At 36.6% G+C, this 16,998-nt stretch overlaps 1 protein-coding gene across 3 annotated transcripts in view; it reads left to right on the top strand.

The window, feature by feature from the left end:
* The window catches only part of LOC135201342 (uncharacterized), a 218,479-nt gene that overhangs the window by 103,928 nt on the left and 97,553 nt on the right, over window positions 1-16,998 (top strand). For all 3 annotated transcript variants that reach the window (XM_064230195.1, XM_064230202.1, XM_064230190.1), the window contains one exon: window positions 5,554-5,807. In XM_064230195.1, coding sequence (XP_064086265.1) covers window positions 5,554-5,807 — 254 coding nt within the window. The remainder of the gene's footprint in view (window positions 1-5,553; window positions 5,808-16,998) is intronic.

Here is a 16,998-nt window from a genome sequence, read left to right as displayed (position 1 = left end):
CTTAATAAACTTAACTTAACAACCATATTAAGAAAAAGTCAAAGCATTTCTTTAATAAAACAATTTTAAAAATTAAAATGTATATTTATATCAAAATACAAACAAAGTGTAACTGCATACGCTTGTATGCATTAGGACGTTAAATATTAGTAAAATAAGTCAAATTTTATAATATAGATATTTATCAATCTCTTAAGAATTTTATGAGGTTATTAACATTAACATCATCATCTGAAATATAAGCAAGTTGTTTCCCTGAAAGACCAAATTTCATGTGGGCAGCACCTTACATTGGGCAAGACACCAGAATATGCTGAACTGTCAACAGGCAGTCACAGTGAGCACAGACTGGTGCATCACTTCCTTCAAGCTGTGTGTCAATCGGGAATAACCAATACGGGGTCTCTAAAACAATTTCAGTCCTCCTATCTCTATAAAATGAAGACCGTCAAAAATTCAAATAAGGTCTAATAGCCATCTGTTTCTTATTGGTGGCAAGGAGGTTTGAGGACAATCGCTCCTGCCATTTGTAGCGTATATAGCTTCGGATAGGAGAATTCATATCAATGTATGGAACTTCATGGATGTTCAATGATCTTTGACTACATACCCTTTTTGCTTCTCTATCAGCTTTTACGTCACCTTTGATCCCCACATGGGCAGGAACTCAGCAGAACGAAATAGATTAGTGTTTGCAAGAAATTCGAAAAAGTCATTCATGAGCTTGGAGATTCAAAGGATGGGATGAATGGCAACTATTTAGACTTTCCAAAACACTTTTAGAATCTGAATATATTACAAATTTCTTTTTCTTTGTGCGATGAACAATAGCTAATGCTCTATTAATGGCAGAAAGTTCTGCTGTATAAACCGAAGCCGAATGAGGTAGCTTTGCAGCCTCATAAGAATCTTCTGTAATTAAGGCTAGCTCAACTCCCTCTCTTGACTTGGAATCATCTATATAAATCTTGTATGCACCATCATGTGTTACATCATGTTCTAAAAATAAACTCTTTGCCATTTCATCAGTAAGATTCTTCTTAACCATTGTTTTGTTGCAAACTTTTGCTTTAGGGAAAAGCCATGGGGGGAATCTGGAAGCAACCATCTGAGAAATATTCTGATTTTTTGAAGTATCATCATTTACTTCTTGATGTAGCCTTACCTGGAAAGGAACAGATGACCTTGGTTTAAATTTTTTGTTGTCAAGTTGGCAAATGACCTTGTTGGAAGGATTTTCAGAACTGCTTTTAATGCACATTAAGTAATGCAGACACAGTTCCTCCCGATGTAAGTCAAGTGGCAGTTGATGGGTATCTACATAAAGACTCTCGACAGGGGATGTTTGGAGTGAACCGGAACAAATTCATAATCCCATGTTATGGACAATATTGAGGTCGTTTAGTTTACTTTAACATGTAGAAGAATGAATCTGACACCCATAATCTAGTTTTGATCTACAAAGGGCATCATAAATATTGCTTGTTAGCTCCCCACTCATATCCAGAGACTACTTTCAGAATATTAACCCTGGATAGGTTTCGCTATTTTGGTGCCCCTTTAAAGTTTTGTGGGGTAGAGCTCGACCCGAGCACCCAGAAAAATTTGTGAAAATTCAAAAACTGTAGCTATGCTGTACATTTTAATTTCTAAAATCAATGTCACCATTACCGAACATTACTGAGATGATAAATCATACCCATCTACAAATTAAATATTTATTACAAATATATTAAAAAGATAAGTATGTAAAAAATAATTTACCAAGATATTTAAAAAAAATACAAAATACGCTATATACACAAAGGTGTCGGACCCATAGAGGTCAAAATCTGAAAAGAGAAAAAAGGGTGAGTTTTTTTGACCAAAAAATAAAGGCAACATTTCACAAATTTTTTTGGTACCTATATGAAATAATATTAGTTTATAGAATATACTCATATTATCCTAGAACGGAATTATGTAAAAAGATCTGCAATAAGATGTCATTTATTGTTATGTCAGAAATGTTATTCTCTCTCTCTCTCTCTGTCTCTCTCTCTCACTCAAACAATAATTTACGAAAATATTTATAAAAAATACAAAATACGCTCGCTATATACACACAAAAATTGAGGGAATCCTTCCTAAAACTACTATTTACAATATGCGACTGCCAGAAAAGGTGTCGGACCCATAGAGGTCAAAATCAGAAAAGAGAAAAAAAGGGTATGTATTTTTGGCCAAAACAATTGTAAAAATTTAACGAATTTTTTTGGTATCTAGATTAAACAGGAAACAGCTAAATTTTTTTTATAGAATAAACTCATATTATCCTAGAACAGAATTGTGTAAAAAGATCTGCACTAGTATGTAATTTACTGTCATATCAGAAATGTTATTCTCTCTCTCTCTCTCTCTCTCTCTCTCTATCTCTCTGCTCTCTCTTTCTCTCCTCTCTGTCCTCTCTCTCTCGTCTCTCTCCTCTCTCTCTCTCTCTCTCGCTCTCTAACAGTCTGTCATGATTTATTGACATAAGCTCATGTAATCTGTCACCACAAAAGGCAGAGACCCACTACTTCCCACCCCCTCTCTCCCCCTCTTGTGTCGTAATCACTTCAAGGTCATACCTCTTGCCTCCAACATGTTGTTACACAAACTTGAGGTTTTTGCCACAGAGGTGTCAGCAACCTCTAAATTATCATCAACATGACTTTATAATTCCATTAGAAGTAAGTTGATGACATCCATGCCCAGAGAATACTGCCTGCTGGCCTTTGTTGATGAAAAATGCAAAAAAAAAGCCAAAACTGAGAAATTGGCATTCAAAGGAAATTGGACTAAATAGCAATATAAGGCATCTCAGCCACAACCAATGGCAAGCATAATGTACACACACCATCTACCTACAGTTTCCAACAATATAAAACCATCCCAGATTCAACAGTGTTAGACAGGAAATCACTACTTGATAACTTTGCCTTTGTATCTCACACATGTTCAAAACAAACAATTACCCAGAAAAGGGGAAAGGACAAAGGCAAGGCAAACACAGGTTTCGACATGATTGTAGTGTGTATTCTGCTATCCTCTTGCAGGTCGATCACACCCAGATTCGAGATAGACAATTTTTGAAACACATCTCGGGTCGTGCTCGACCTAGCAAACCTATCCAGGGATTTTACATTTAAGGTTATCAATATGTTTGGTCCTAGTGAGTTTTTAGTCAAATGTCATTCCCAAAAATTTGACCTCATCAGCATATGGTAAAATAGATCCTTCAAGTTTTAAATTAGGTAAAACCTCTTGACGTCTGCTCCTTGAAAAGCGGATAGTGATACTCTTAATAACTGAAAATTTAAAACCATCTAACTTGGCCCAGATATAGCATCGTAGGTAGTGCAGTAAATGGACATATCATCCACAAACAGTGAAGCTCAAACAGGGCTTAGAACTTCATCCAAGATTCTATTTACGGTAACAGCAAAAAGGGTTACACTGACAAAGCTTCCTTGTGGAACTCCTTCCTCTTGTCTAAAGGGGGAAGATAGAAGTTCCCTACTCTAACTTTTATAAATCTCTTGAATAAGAATGAATGAATGAACTGAATTACGTAGTCCTTAATACCGCGTTTCTGAAGTTGTTTAAGAACTTCATTACACCAAGTAGTAATGTAATCTTTTTCCAAATAAAAAAGACCCCAATTGTTTGAGACTGATTGGCAAAACCCTGCTGAATTTGGTTGGAGAGTCTCATAAGTTGGTCGAGGGTAGATCTATATTTACGAAATCCAAATTGGAAAGGAGAGAGAAGCTTATTTGATTCTAAGTGCCATACCAAGAATAATTTATAATTTTTTCCATTAACTTGCAAACACAACTAGTTAGTGCTATAGGTGTATAACTTGTGGTTTGTTGGGGATCTTTATTTGGTTTTTGAACTTGGATTATGATGGTAATTTTCCAGGATCTTGGTATAATTCCAGTCTCCCAAATCCTAATAATGATCTTAAGAAGGTAGCTTTTGGCCTCTTCAGGCAAATTCCTAAGCATTATCTATAAAATAGTATCTTCACTAAGATAGGTGTCATTTTTGAAGAGAGTGCTTCATGTAGCTAATTCTTGAAGAGAGAGTCTTGCATTGTATACCTCCTGGTTATCACCATATAGATTCAGATTGACCAGACTGTTCCTGATTCTTTTGAATTCACTAAAATAGTTACTAGGGCTAGAAATATTGGAGAAATGTTGACCCAATAATTCAGCTACATCTAAAAGGTTTGTAATGAGGTTATTTTCTACTCTTGAAGAGGGGGTTTTGGGTGGCACAAATTTCCCTGAAAGTTTTAGTACCCTTTTCCATACAAAACTCGATGGTGTTTTAGAGTTAATTCCGTTTATATGATAAATTCAAGAGTCTTTCTTTGCATGACGAAAGTATTGGCGTTGTTTTGCCATGACTTGCTGATATATTGTTTTAGTAGTGGAAGTGCCACTTGATTTGTACTTCTTGTAGCATCTTCTATTAATTGTTCTTAAGGTGGCACATTTTTGTCCCGCCATGGAACTGTTAATCTCCTGGGCTTGCCAGTAGTTTTTGGAATAGAGGATTCTGCACTGGCTAGAACAACGTTTGTCCAATAATCATATACTTTTATGTGGTTGTTAAAAGATTCATATGGTTTATCTAGTTTGATTTCCTTCTTATACTTCTCCCAATCAGCTTTTAATGTCTTCCATTTCTGTGGGATTCCTGTAGGGATATTTCTGGCATACTTTACAAAAATGGGATAGGGATCACTGCCATTTAAAAATTCATTTACTGGCCTAATAAAATCTGAAGCTATTGCAAAGGAACGTATACTTAGATTAATAGCAGAGAACGAATTAAAATATATATTATGATAAGCAATAATACCATCAGTTAAAAGCACAATATCATTATCATTAATAATGTCTTCTATAATTTTACCTTCATTATCTGAAGTATGTCCTCCCCATAACGGATAATGGGCATTACAATCACCAAGAATAAAAAATGGTTGAGGCAGTTGATCAATTAGTGATTGGATATCAGTGTTTGTGAAGCTAGATCTAGGAGGTAAGTAGATGGAACACACAGTAATCTGTTGTGTAATGTGACTTTAAGAGCGACAGCCGGTAAATCTGTATTGAGGGCTACAGGCGAGTACTCCAGTGATTTGCTCACAATAATAGCAGCTCCTCCATGTGTTCGATCACCAAAGAGAGGGAGAAAGAGGAAGTGAGAGAGAGCGTAGAGGGGGTTTGAGAGGAGAAAGAGAGAAAGAGAGAGAGAGTTTATCAGTTGTCATTCAGAGTTTTCCCCGGCAGTGCCGGGTTGGCCAGCTAGTAGCATATAAAGGTAAGTTTTTTAAAGATATGTTTAAATTATTTCTAAAAAATCCTGGTCATTTCACACATTGAATTCATATTTTTGTGTATTATAATTGAAACTGAATTTGCTCTATCACAATGACCACTCACTTAATTATGTAACCTTGAAGAAACATTCTTTAGCCAAACTTTTACCTCGGGAAATCTAAACCTTTTGCAGGTGGGAAAATACTGTGGCCGGAATCAGGATTGACGAGGAGGTTCGGACCAATATTGGTTGGGAAAAAGTCCCAGAGGATGGGATTCATTTGAGTTTCCTCATGATTGGTTTTGATTCTCTGTCACGCAATACCTTTATCAGGACTCTCCCCAAGACGTACACCTTCTTGATGGAGACGCTTGGTGCTTTTGTTTTAGAGGGATACAATATTGTAGGAGATGGGACACCCCAGCAGTTGATACCCATTCTTACAGGTAAGCACCCTTTGTTGTCATGAAGATAGAGAAAGACAAGATATGCGGTGGGGGTTCTTTTTCTTTGTAGACTTAGACTTACAGTAGAAATGATGTTCCCCCTTGTCAAGATAATCATTAATTTTTTGTCATTTCATGAGTTTTAGATTGCATAAGATAAAGAATCCAGTAAAAAAAGGATGCACCAGTCTAAAAGGAAAATAAAAAAAGCACATGTCATGTCCATGTACAGATATATGTAGAGAAATATGTGGTTAATAAATTTGCATAAGTTTTGTGCAGTCAAATTCAACATTTAACATTTACCCTGGTGGAACTGATATCAGCAATGAGTGTTGGCAGGTTTTTTAACTGGACTATGCATATTACTTAAAAACACTAGTACTTAAATAAATTGTTTGCATGATTGCATGCTGTTTATACAGAGTAAAATCTTGATAATCAAATGTACAATTAACCAACCAGCATAAGTGCTGAGAATTATACCACATGAGGGCTCACATAACAAAAGTTTTTAAAATTTGACAGGAAATAATTCTATGAATTCTATGATTTAGCAAGAGGTTTGTGAGAGTCATATAATTTGGTAGGAGGTTTCTGAGAGTTTAATGATTTGTCAGGAAGTTTCTGAAACTTGTATCATTTGTAAAAGTTGTATAATTCAGCAGGAGGTTTCTGAGAGTTGTAAAACTTGGCAGGAGGTGGTTTCTGAAATTTGTATAATCTAGCAGGAACAAGTTCCAAAGAGTTATATAATATAGCAGGAGTTTTCTGAGAGTTGCATAATTTAGCAGGGAGTTTCAGAGAGTTGTATAATTTAGCAGGATGTTTCAGAGAACTGAATATTTAGCAGGAGGTTTCTGGGAGCTCTTTAATTTAGCAGGAGGTTTCAGAGAGCTGTTTAAATTAGCAGGAGGTTTCTGAGAGCTGAATATTTAGCAGGAGGTTTCTGGGAGCTATGTAATTTAGCAGGAGGTTTCTGAGAGTTGTATAATTTAGTATGAGGTTTCTGAGAGTTTTATAAATTAGCAGGAGGTTTCTGAGAGCTGAATATTTAGCAGGAGGTTTCTGGGAGCTATATGATTTAGCAGGAGGTTTCTGAGAGTTGTATAATTTAGCAGGAGGTTTTTGAGAGCTAGATAATTAGCAGGAGGTTTCTGAGAGTTGTATGATTTAGTAGGAGGTTTCTGAGAGCTGAATATTTAGCAGGAGGTTTCTAAGAGTTGTATAATTAGCAGGAGGTTTTAGAGAGTTGTGTAATTTAGCAGGAGGTTTCTGAAATTGATATAATTTTGTAGGTTGCTGACAGTTGTACAATTTAACAGGGTGTTTCTGAACATTATATAATTTAGCACGAGGCTTCTGAGAGTTGTATAATTTATCAAGGTGCTTTTGAACGTTGTATAATTTAGCATGAGGTTTCTGAAAGTTATATCATTTGTCAAGGTATTTCTGAACGTTATATAATTTAGCATGAGGTTTTAGAAAGTTGCATAATAATTTATCAAGGAGTTATTGAACTTTGTATAATTTATCAGGAGGTTTCTGAAAGTTGTACAATTTATCAGGAGGTTTCTGAAAGTGTTATAACTTTGCAGGTTGCTGACAGTTGTACAATTTAACAAAGTATTTCTGAACACTATATAATTTAGCAGGAGGTTTGTGTATAATTTAGTAGGAGGTTTGTGAGAGCTGTATAATTTATCGAATTGTATATGAACACTGTATAATTTAATAGGTTTCTGATAGCTGTATAATTCATGAGGCATCTGAGAGTTGTATACTTTAGGAGGAGGTGTTCGAAAATTGTATAATTTAGCAGGAGGTTTCTGTTAGTTACATAATTTAGCAGGAGGTTTCTGGGAGCTGAATGATTTAGCAGGCGATGTCTGAGAGATGTATAATATAGAAGGAGTTTTTCTGTCAGTTGTATAATCTACCAAGAGGTTTTGAGAGATGGATATTTAGCAGGAGGTTTCTGTGAGTTATATAATTTAGTAGGAGGTTTATAAAAGTTGTATAATTTAGTAGGAGGTTTCTGAGAGCTGAATATTTAGCAGGACGTTTCTGAGAGTTGTATAATTTAGCAGGCTTCTGAGAGCTGAATATTTAAATGGAATTTTCTGTGAGTTATATAATTTAGCAGGAGGTTTTTCAGAACTGTATAATTTAGCAGGCAAAAAACTGAGTTGTATAATTTAGGAGGAGGTTTCAGACAGATGAATATTTAACAGGACGTGTCTGTGAGTTATATTATTTAGCAGGATGATTCTGAGAGTTGTATAATTTTAGCAGAAGGTTTCCGAGAGTTGTATAATTTAGCAGGAGGTTTCTGAAAGTTGTATAATTTAGGAGGTATCTGTGAGTTGTATAACTTTGGAGGAGGTGTCTGAGAGTTGTATAATATAGCAGGAGGTTTTTATTAGTTGTATAATCTAGCAGGAGGTGTCTGAAATTTGGATAATTTAGCAGGTGATTTCTGATAGATGTATAATATAGCAGGAGGTTTTTATTAGTTGTATAATCTAGCAGGAGGTGTCTGAAAGTTGGATAATCTAGCAGGTGATTTCTGATAGACGTATAATATAGCAGGAGGTTTTTGCGAGTCGTATAATTTAGCAGGAGGTTTCTTAGAGTTGTATGATTTGGCAGGAGGTTTCTGAGAATTGAAAATATGTTCTAAGTGCTATGAATTTGTTACATATAGACTTATTCTATGTTAACAAATATCTCTGACACAGTTTCTTTCTGTGACTTCATTCTCTGACCATTATGTCTATTATTCTTGATTAGTGGTAAAAAGGTAAAATTGCATCTATTTATATATATGTATAACAGAATCACGAAAGTTAGGAACGTGATAAATCCATAAATAAAGAAAAATGCCACGAAGGAAAAATAAACGAAGGAGTCTGCGAGATCTTTCGACTTAAAAGTCCTTTACTGAAGCAGATACTGACAAAAATACGAGAAAAGACAATACAAGAAGGTTCGTATAACTGACAGATAGAGATTATAAAGGGATTAGTGCCTAGAATCCGACACACCTGGAAGATAAGAACCTTCCCAAACAAGCATAAACAAAGGGTGCAATTAAAGGTTTAAGACAATCATCTCAGATACATTCTCCAGACAATTAAAGGATTATAGGTGACAGCTATACGGAACCTGGTAAACAAAACCATATTCACAAAACATGACAGACATACATTACAATAAAATGTAATAACTCTAAGGCAACGATTGTTATTTAAGTCAGTAATTATATATTTGAGGTCATTCTTAAACATGTTACAGATACAAGGGTCTAAAAGAAAAAGGCCACGACTAACATTGAAATTACAATGAAAAGTAAGTTGTATTAAAGCAGATTCTAAAAGATTTCGTGATAAGACATCTCTTGACCGTGCAATTACTGAACTGTCAATCCAATTAATTCGGTGGTTGTTTTCACTTAAATGAATAAATAATGCATCAGATTTTTGCCCAGTTTTTACAGAGTATTTATGCTGGCTTAGCCTTACTTTTCTAAGCCCTTGCTGGACTGTCCGATATAGAATGAGGGACAATCCATACATTGAATTTTATATATTATGTTGTTGCTTTCTCTGGGGCCATTTTTTATTAACATTCTTTTTAGTGTGTTATTATAGGAAGAAACAAGGTTGATATTAAAAGCTTTTAACAATGGTTTAATGGTTTCAAATCCGTTAAAATAAGGCAAACTGAGAATGTTCTTAGAATTTTCTTTCTGTGTGTTATTTTCAGTATAAAACTTTTTGTGGGCTTTATTATAACAAATGTCTAATATATGTGAAGGATAGCATAGATCTTTCCCTATTTTTCTTATGTATTCAATTTCTTGATCCAAATATTGTGGACTAACAATTATCTTTATATATATATATATATATATATTATATATATATATATATATATATATATATATACACAAAGGTATAAGCCACGTTCCAAACTTTCGTGATTCAGTTATACTTAAATACATACACACACACACACACTCACACACACACACACACACACACACACACACACACACATATATATATATATATATATAATATATATATATATATATATATATATGTATATATATAATAGATGCAAATTTACCTTTTTACCTCTAATCAAGAACAATAGAATAAGTCTATATGTAACCAATTCATAGCACTTAGAGCATATTTTCAACCCTCAGAAACATCTTGCCAAATCATACAACTCTAAGAAACCTCCTGCTATATTATACATCTATCAGAAATCACCTGCTAAATTATCCAACTTTCAGACAGCTCCTCCTAAGTTATACAACTCACAGATACCTCATAAATTATACAACTTTCAGAAACCTTCTGCTAAATTATACAACTCTCGGTTTAATTATTTAAGTAATTTATAAGTTTTTATACTTTTATGTGTAAAACTGGTATGAAAAACTTGTATCACTTCTATTTTTGTACATAAATACTGTATGATACTAGAATACTCTACTTAAAACACAAAAAAATTAATCAAAATCACAAAAAACAGTCGTTGATGTAAACAATTTCTCTCTCTCTCTCTCTCTCTCTCTCTCATTTTCTTGGTACTGTAATGAAATATAAATAACAATACGGCATTAAGCTAACTTTTATATGACATTAAAGGGACAGTCAAGGCAACTAAGCGTCTCTTCTATTTCTCTCGCCCTGTGCCCTCACTGGTACGGAGAGAGGAACCTCCATTAGTAGCTCGGGATGTGCAAGGATCAGTAGACTCTCATACATTCGAGGCATCTTGGTCAGATTGAGACCCTGACATAGCACTAGTCTTAGAAGCATGCTTTATTGAACTAGTGGGGGGAGTAGTTACCGAGGTACCCACTCACTTGGCTCCAGAAACCGAAGGCCTAGTGTGGGCCTTCAAGCCGGTACCTCCACCCGCAGCTGAGGGAGAGAACCCTCTGCTTCCTCTGATGAGGGAGGCAGATCCCTAAAAGACTCATGTTGAGACTCATTAGGAGGAGGAGAGGTGCCCTTCTTCCTCTTAGGCCAAGGGGCCTTGGAAGGAGGAAGGGGCGAGGCGGCAGATAACGACGTCGATGAGGAAGAAGACAAGGATAATGATGATGATGGCAACCTTCTACAGTACCTCTTCTTTAACTTCATTGTTACCTTCTTCAGGATCTTAGGGGAGTCCTTCATCCAGCTGGGGTTGTGACTCAGGAACAGGGGCCACCTGGATAATAGGAGCCGAAGCAACTACAGGGGTAGGTAAAGGCTCTATCCTTGCTAGTACTTCGGCATAAGCAACAGGGCCCTCCAGAACTTCGGACTCAGTGATCATGGTCAGGGGCATCACAAAGCTCAAAGGTGGAGATGCCATGACTGGAGGTGCCGTTCACTGCAGTAGCTCTCACCACTGAGGGGGATGTAGCAGTTGGATGGTGGCCATAAACCAGATGTGGGACCTTGGAAAATGTAGCATTAGTGACTGAGTGAGTCGTAACAGGGGCAGCCAGGTGCGACAGCAAGACCTGCAGTGACGGGGTTCCTGCTAGGCCTAGAGAACGCCACGCTGCCATGAGATCCGATGGTTGCTCCTCTGTCAAACCTGAAGACAGTGGCAGATCTAGAAATCTTTCATAAGGGTGCACTTAGGATTTTAATGTGTGTGTATATTATATCATATATATATATATATATTATTATATATTATATAATATAGTATCTATATATATATATATATATATATACTATATATATATATATATATATGCATAGGTTACCAAAGACGACTAGAGGGCCTGAACACGTATGAACTAGAAACACGGATATTGAGGACAATAAATAGACATTCAAAATACTGAAAGGCATAACAAAAGCAGGCAGTAACCTCTTCACGTTAAACGAAGACCAGACAAGGAATAATGGATGGAAATTGGAACTGGAGAGGTACAACACATTGCATTGTGGGAACTTCTTCACATACAAGATATGTGATGCATGGAATAAACTGCCACCAGAAGTTGTAAACTGCAGCAGTGTGGAAGAGTTCAAAAGGAAGCTATACAAAATCATTAAAACACTATGAACGAATTGTAAAACCTGCTCCTAACGATAAGTGAGCACATGATGTGTCCTCGAATGGATTAATGTCATTGAGACATCCTAATCCTTGTAACTCGTTGAAATTCAGTACATACAATATATATGTGCATATGATGTAAATTGTCTGCATGTATATATATATATAATATATATATATATATATATATATATATATATATATATAATATATCTATATATATATATAGATATATATATATATATATATATATATATATATATATATATATTAGTGAGGCAGCTTAGCACCTGAATTTCATAGGGATGAAGACATGCCAGATAAAAGCACCAAATTTATATCATGCAATCTTCAGGGTCCCTGCTTATATTCTAGAATTTGCGCCAAGAGATTTGACCCCTCTTAAGCTTATATGAGTCAATTTTGTAAAGTGGTGTCATTCAAGACATATGAAGATCAAGTTAAAAGTGTATGCTCTTTCAGACAATATGATGGTAAGTTAAAATGGAGCATAATTGTCATGTTTCCTCTTTTGAGGCATTTCTTAGTTTAATTTCATGCTATATGGCCCTCTTTTGCACAACTGAACACCGCCCCCACCCTTTTTTTTCCCTGCCTTTTATCTATCCTTTTCTTATTTCCTGGGAAGATATACTTTGCTCGTATTCCTTTCTTATTCTGCTATTAATCAATCATTAGTTTCTCATTATCTTGCACATTAGGGGTATCTCTCATAAAATTTATTGAAATAATCTTACTGCGTACACAATTAAGGAGCAGAGTAAAATATGAAGGTCAGTTTAATGGGCTATAATTGAGGAAACAGCGAAAAATAAACAATAGAATCTATAGAAAAATAACCTATTCACCTTCCTCGGCAACAACACCAAAAAAAAAAAAAAAATTCTTATATGTCAAACTAATCAAAGCTTGTTACTTTTCACATCGGTAGCTACATAGTTCGGTGCATTTCAATATGCTTTCTTCCATGAGCATCATCCTATAAAAGTAGCATTTTACAGGCTCAATTCACCAGTTCACTGCAGGCCCGGGATGCAACAGGCAAGTTGGACCACACAGGAGGCCATGTGCATGTTGCACTCTCGAAATGCCTCCCAAAGCCTTCCGGAGTTGGAGGCTTCTGTTCACACTGATCACTGGTTGCCCAAATTTCAGCTTGATAAACTGCATGCTGTGTACGCTGTAGAAGGGCTTCTTGTTTTGGGGGGATGGTCTCCATTGTCCTATCCTTCTGAGAGAAGAGCTCCCTACGTGCCTCATTCAAAGACTCCAAGTTGCTTGTTTTAATGTTGATGATTACGGTGAAGTGCTCAAGCAACTGAAATTCCTTGCAGTTCACCATCATGGTCATGTAGGGTTCATTCATAATGTTCTTGAAAGTCTCTGTCACCTCCTTCCAGGTATTCCAAACATGACAACATACTTATCTTCACCATGTGTGGTAGGCCAGTAATTGAACTTGGCTAGCACATAGAGAGGAGCATCTACTGCTATTAAGGGAATCTGACCAGGATCTAAGAGCTGCGTACATTCACGGATGATATTCATCCCATGCTTTATCATTGAAGGTGTGGCTGCCTTCTCATTAAAGAGCGAAAGAATTTGAGTGATGGCAGCTTCCACTTCTTGAGTGCGACTATCTTGAAATGAGGCAAGGTATGCTGACCTGGCTATACAATCTCCTTTGACCAACTCTTCTTGTCTTATTTGCATGCCCTCTTCAGTTGGCCATGTACAGCTTGTACATCATAGGCTGGCTTGGGCACATACACTAATGTTTTGGGAAGTGCCACAGCTGGAACAAATAAAAAGTTGTGTGGCAGCTGGTGTGCCTTTCCCCCTTCTGACATCAATCTTATTCTGTCTTGGATCTGACCTGTTTGATGCAGTTGTGAGGAGACCTTTGCGGAACTTAACAGGGCATAATCTTCCCTTCATCTCCATGTTCTCACAGATAGCAGTGGCAATTTCATTCTCTACTTGCAGAACTCTGTCATAGCTGACACTAATGCCAAGTTCATACATCTTTTTCACCAGTTGTTTTGACCTTGACAGTGTGTTTATATTGAGGCCATGCACAATGGAAGGGATGGTTCACACTCTAATAAATGACGTGATCTTGTTACCAGAGATACTTGTGGGGTTACTTGGGGCACTCTGTTCGTGATTGTTGGTCTTCTTGCAGTGGTAGAGAATGACCTGTGAGGCTGTGAGACAGGCTTGAGAATCTGTGGTCCCCTGGTACTTTAGATCAGTTCCTTGCATTAACATGGTTATCAGAGATTTGAGTTAGGATGGGACAGCCTTCTGACAGTCACTGGGGAAGGCACAATTAAAACTGAACACATTTGAGCTGAAGATTTCATTTCGTACAATCCTTGCAGTCTTTGGCAAAATCAAAGCATCTCTTTCATACTCTGATGTGAATTCCTGCCTTAGCATTTGCTGCATTCCTTGTGCAAACGCAAGTATCACTTGGGCATAGGGGAAGTAATTCAAAACTTGTTCCTTGAAATGTCCTTTGTTGATCTTACTGGTAATACCAAAGTCTACAAGACGTTTCTCGTAGAGGTGTCTTAATGAAGCAAGCTTGAATCAGAATGTACCCTCTTCTATATGAGTTTCAACATTTGCGAGAAGTTCTACGAAAGCTCTTGCCTTGAGCTTCTTCACATTTGCAGTTTCATCCTTTGAAGCTTCTCTGTGTCTCATTAGAGGGTGATGGCGATTCCCAAAACCAATGAGGCAAGCAAGATAATATTTTGCCTCTAGGGCAATAAGGTCAGCGACTCCTTCAATCCTGTCCATTAGTTCTGTTTCTTGTAGATCCCTGGCCATAAACTTGACATTTTCATCTGTGCCTAGAGTTATAAATTCATGTTTAATGCAAAGTATGCAGCTGGTGTTGTCAAACGGTTGGCGTGGCTCTCTTCCTCTTTCTTACTCTTTCCAGTCTGTTTGTATTGAACTGTGAATGACAGGATTTGTGCCACTGTGCCTAATTCATAATGAGGTCATCCACTGTGATATCCCTGCTGAAATTCAGTGGCACTGGCAGCGAGTCAAATTCTCTGAAGTGAGTCACAATTTCTAGGAGTAATACATAGGCCGCTGGTGCTGACTTGTCTATTCCACATGCATTCATTGCACTGCTTCCATTCCATCTTACTACAAAAAAAACAGTTGTTTGGTCTGTCTGTCTGTTGTCTGTAAGCACTTTTCACTGGTTGCAGAATGCCACGTAAGTGCTTAATAGCTGACGGACCAATTTATTAGCATTAGAGGTTAAAGAGGGGTGAAGGAGAGAGGGTCTTTCCCTACTCTGTGACTACCGAACTAGCAAGACCAAGCTATTTTCAAATTGTTGCTAAATATGGTAAGATACAGGTGACAATTACATCCAGGAAAACTACCACTCGGTTGGTAGTTTATGGTAAACATTGAATTGTGAATTCTTACATTTTTACATGTAGGGCAGGAACAACATAGGAAATAACAAGAAAAGGATATAAAAAGTTCGAGTGTTAGCTAGGCAAAAAAACACCGGTGTTAGATAACTGTTACTTTAAAGTACAGTCACATTGTCTGGGGCCGTGGCACCCGGCCTCACAGCCCGGGTACCGGGCCCTACTAACTAGTCTTCATAAAATTCAGTCTTCAAAACCTGAAAATACAGAAAAATTGCAACATATAGTAGATAAACTTACAACATATAGCAGACATAATTTAATAAGCATGTATCTTAATAATCAATTATAAAGTTGCATTGTGTAGGCATCCTGCTGCTCCAATCACTTGGCATCGGTTCTAGAATTGAAGCCTGGCTACTGAGGTATACCTGGAAAAAATTTGGTGCTTTTACCCAGTATGTCGCCTTCAACTACCAAAGCTACCTCACTAGATATAAATATATATATATATATATATATATATATATATATATATATATATATATATGCACACATATATTGTATGTACTGAATTACAAGGAGTTACAAGGATTAGGATTTCTCAAAGACTTATTAGACCATCTGAGGAGACATCATGTGCTCACATATCTTTAGGAGCAGGTTTTACAATTCGTTCATAGTGTTTTAATGATTTTTTATAGCATCCTTTTGAACTCCTCCACACTGCTGCAGTTTACAACTTCTGGTGGCAGTTTATTCCATGTATCACATATCTTGTATGTGAAGAAGTTCCCACAATGCAATGTGTTGTACCTCTCCAGTTCCAGTTTCCATCCATTATTTCTTGTCTGGTTTTCGTTTAACGTGAAGAGGTTACTGCCTACTTTTGTTATGCGTTTCAGTATTTTGAATGTCTCTATTAATAATTGTCCTCGATATCTGTGTTTCTAGGTCATACATGTTCAGGCCCTCTAGCCGTCTTTGGTAACATATTTGCCTGATGGATGGAATTAACTTTTTGTCCTTTCTTAGTGTTGGTGACCAAAAATCTATTACATATTGAAGATGTGTTCTAACTATTGTGTGTAGAGCTGCAGCATTGTTCCCTTATGTCTGTATCTGTACTGCCTCTTTATGTATCCCACCAGTTTCTGTGCCTTCTTTTCAGTTGGCATAAGAGTTGTTTGCTCCTATTTGTAACACTTTACATTTATCCAGGTTAAAAGGCATTTGCCATAGTTTTTACCACTGTCCTATTTTCCTTAAATAATTTCTTAAATTTTCCACTGTGTCTGAGTCTGTTGCATTTACACCTAGGTTGGTGTCATCTGCAAATTTGACTATCTTGCTAGTGAAGCCTACAATCTGACCATTCTGATTCTTCACCATTTATTACGACTCTGTTTTCTATTAGTTAGCCAGTCTTCGATCCAGTCTGCAATTTCTCCTACAATTCCTAAAGCTGTAACTTTTGTCATTAGTTTCTTGCATGGAACTTTGTCAAAGGCCCTTTGGAAATTTAAGTAGAGTATATCTATTGCTCTACTACTTCCTGGCTGGGGTTAAACAGAGATTGCATGTCGAAAGGAATAGTCGTTGTCACTTCAAAGGGCTAGCTGTTTATCCTTATAACAGAAAATGGAGCTCAGAGTATCAGAGTTATGAGACCCTTTGTG

The sequence above is a fragment of the Macrobrachium nipponense genome, chromosome 23 (genome assembly GCF_015104395.2).
Source record: "Macrobrachium nipponense isolate FS-2020 chromosome 23, ASM1510439v2, whole genome shotgun sequence".
NCBI classification, from domain to species: Eukaryota; Metazoa; Arthropoda; class Malacostraca; order Decapoda; family Palaemonidae; genus Macrobrachium; species Macrobrachium nipponense.
Note: the sequence above shows the minus strand (reverse complement) of the source record. Positions and strands in the feature narration are given on the sequence as shown.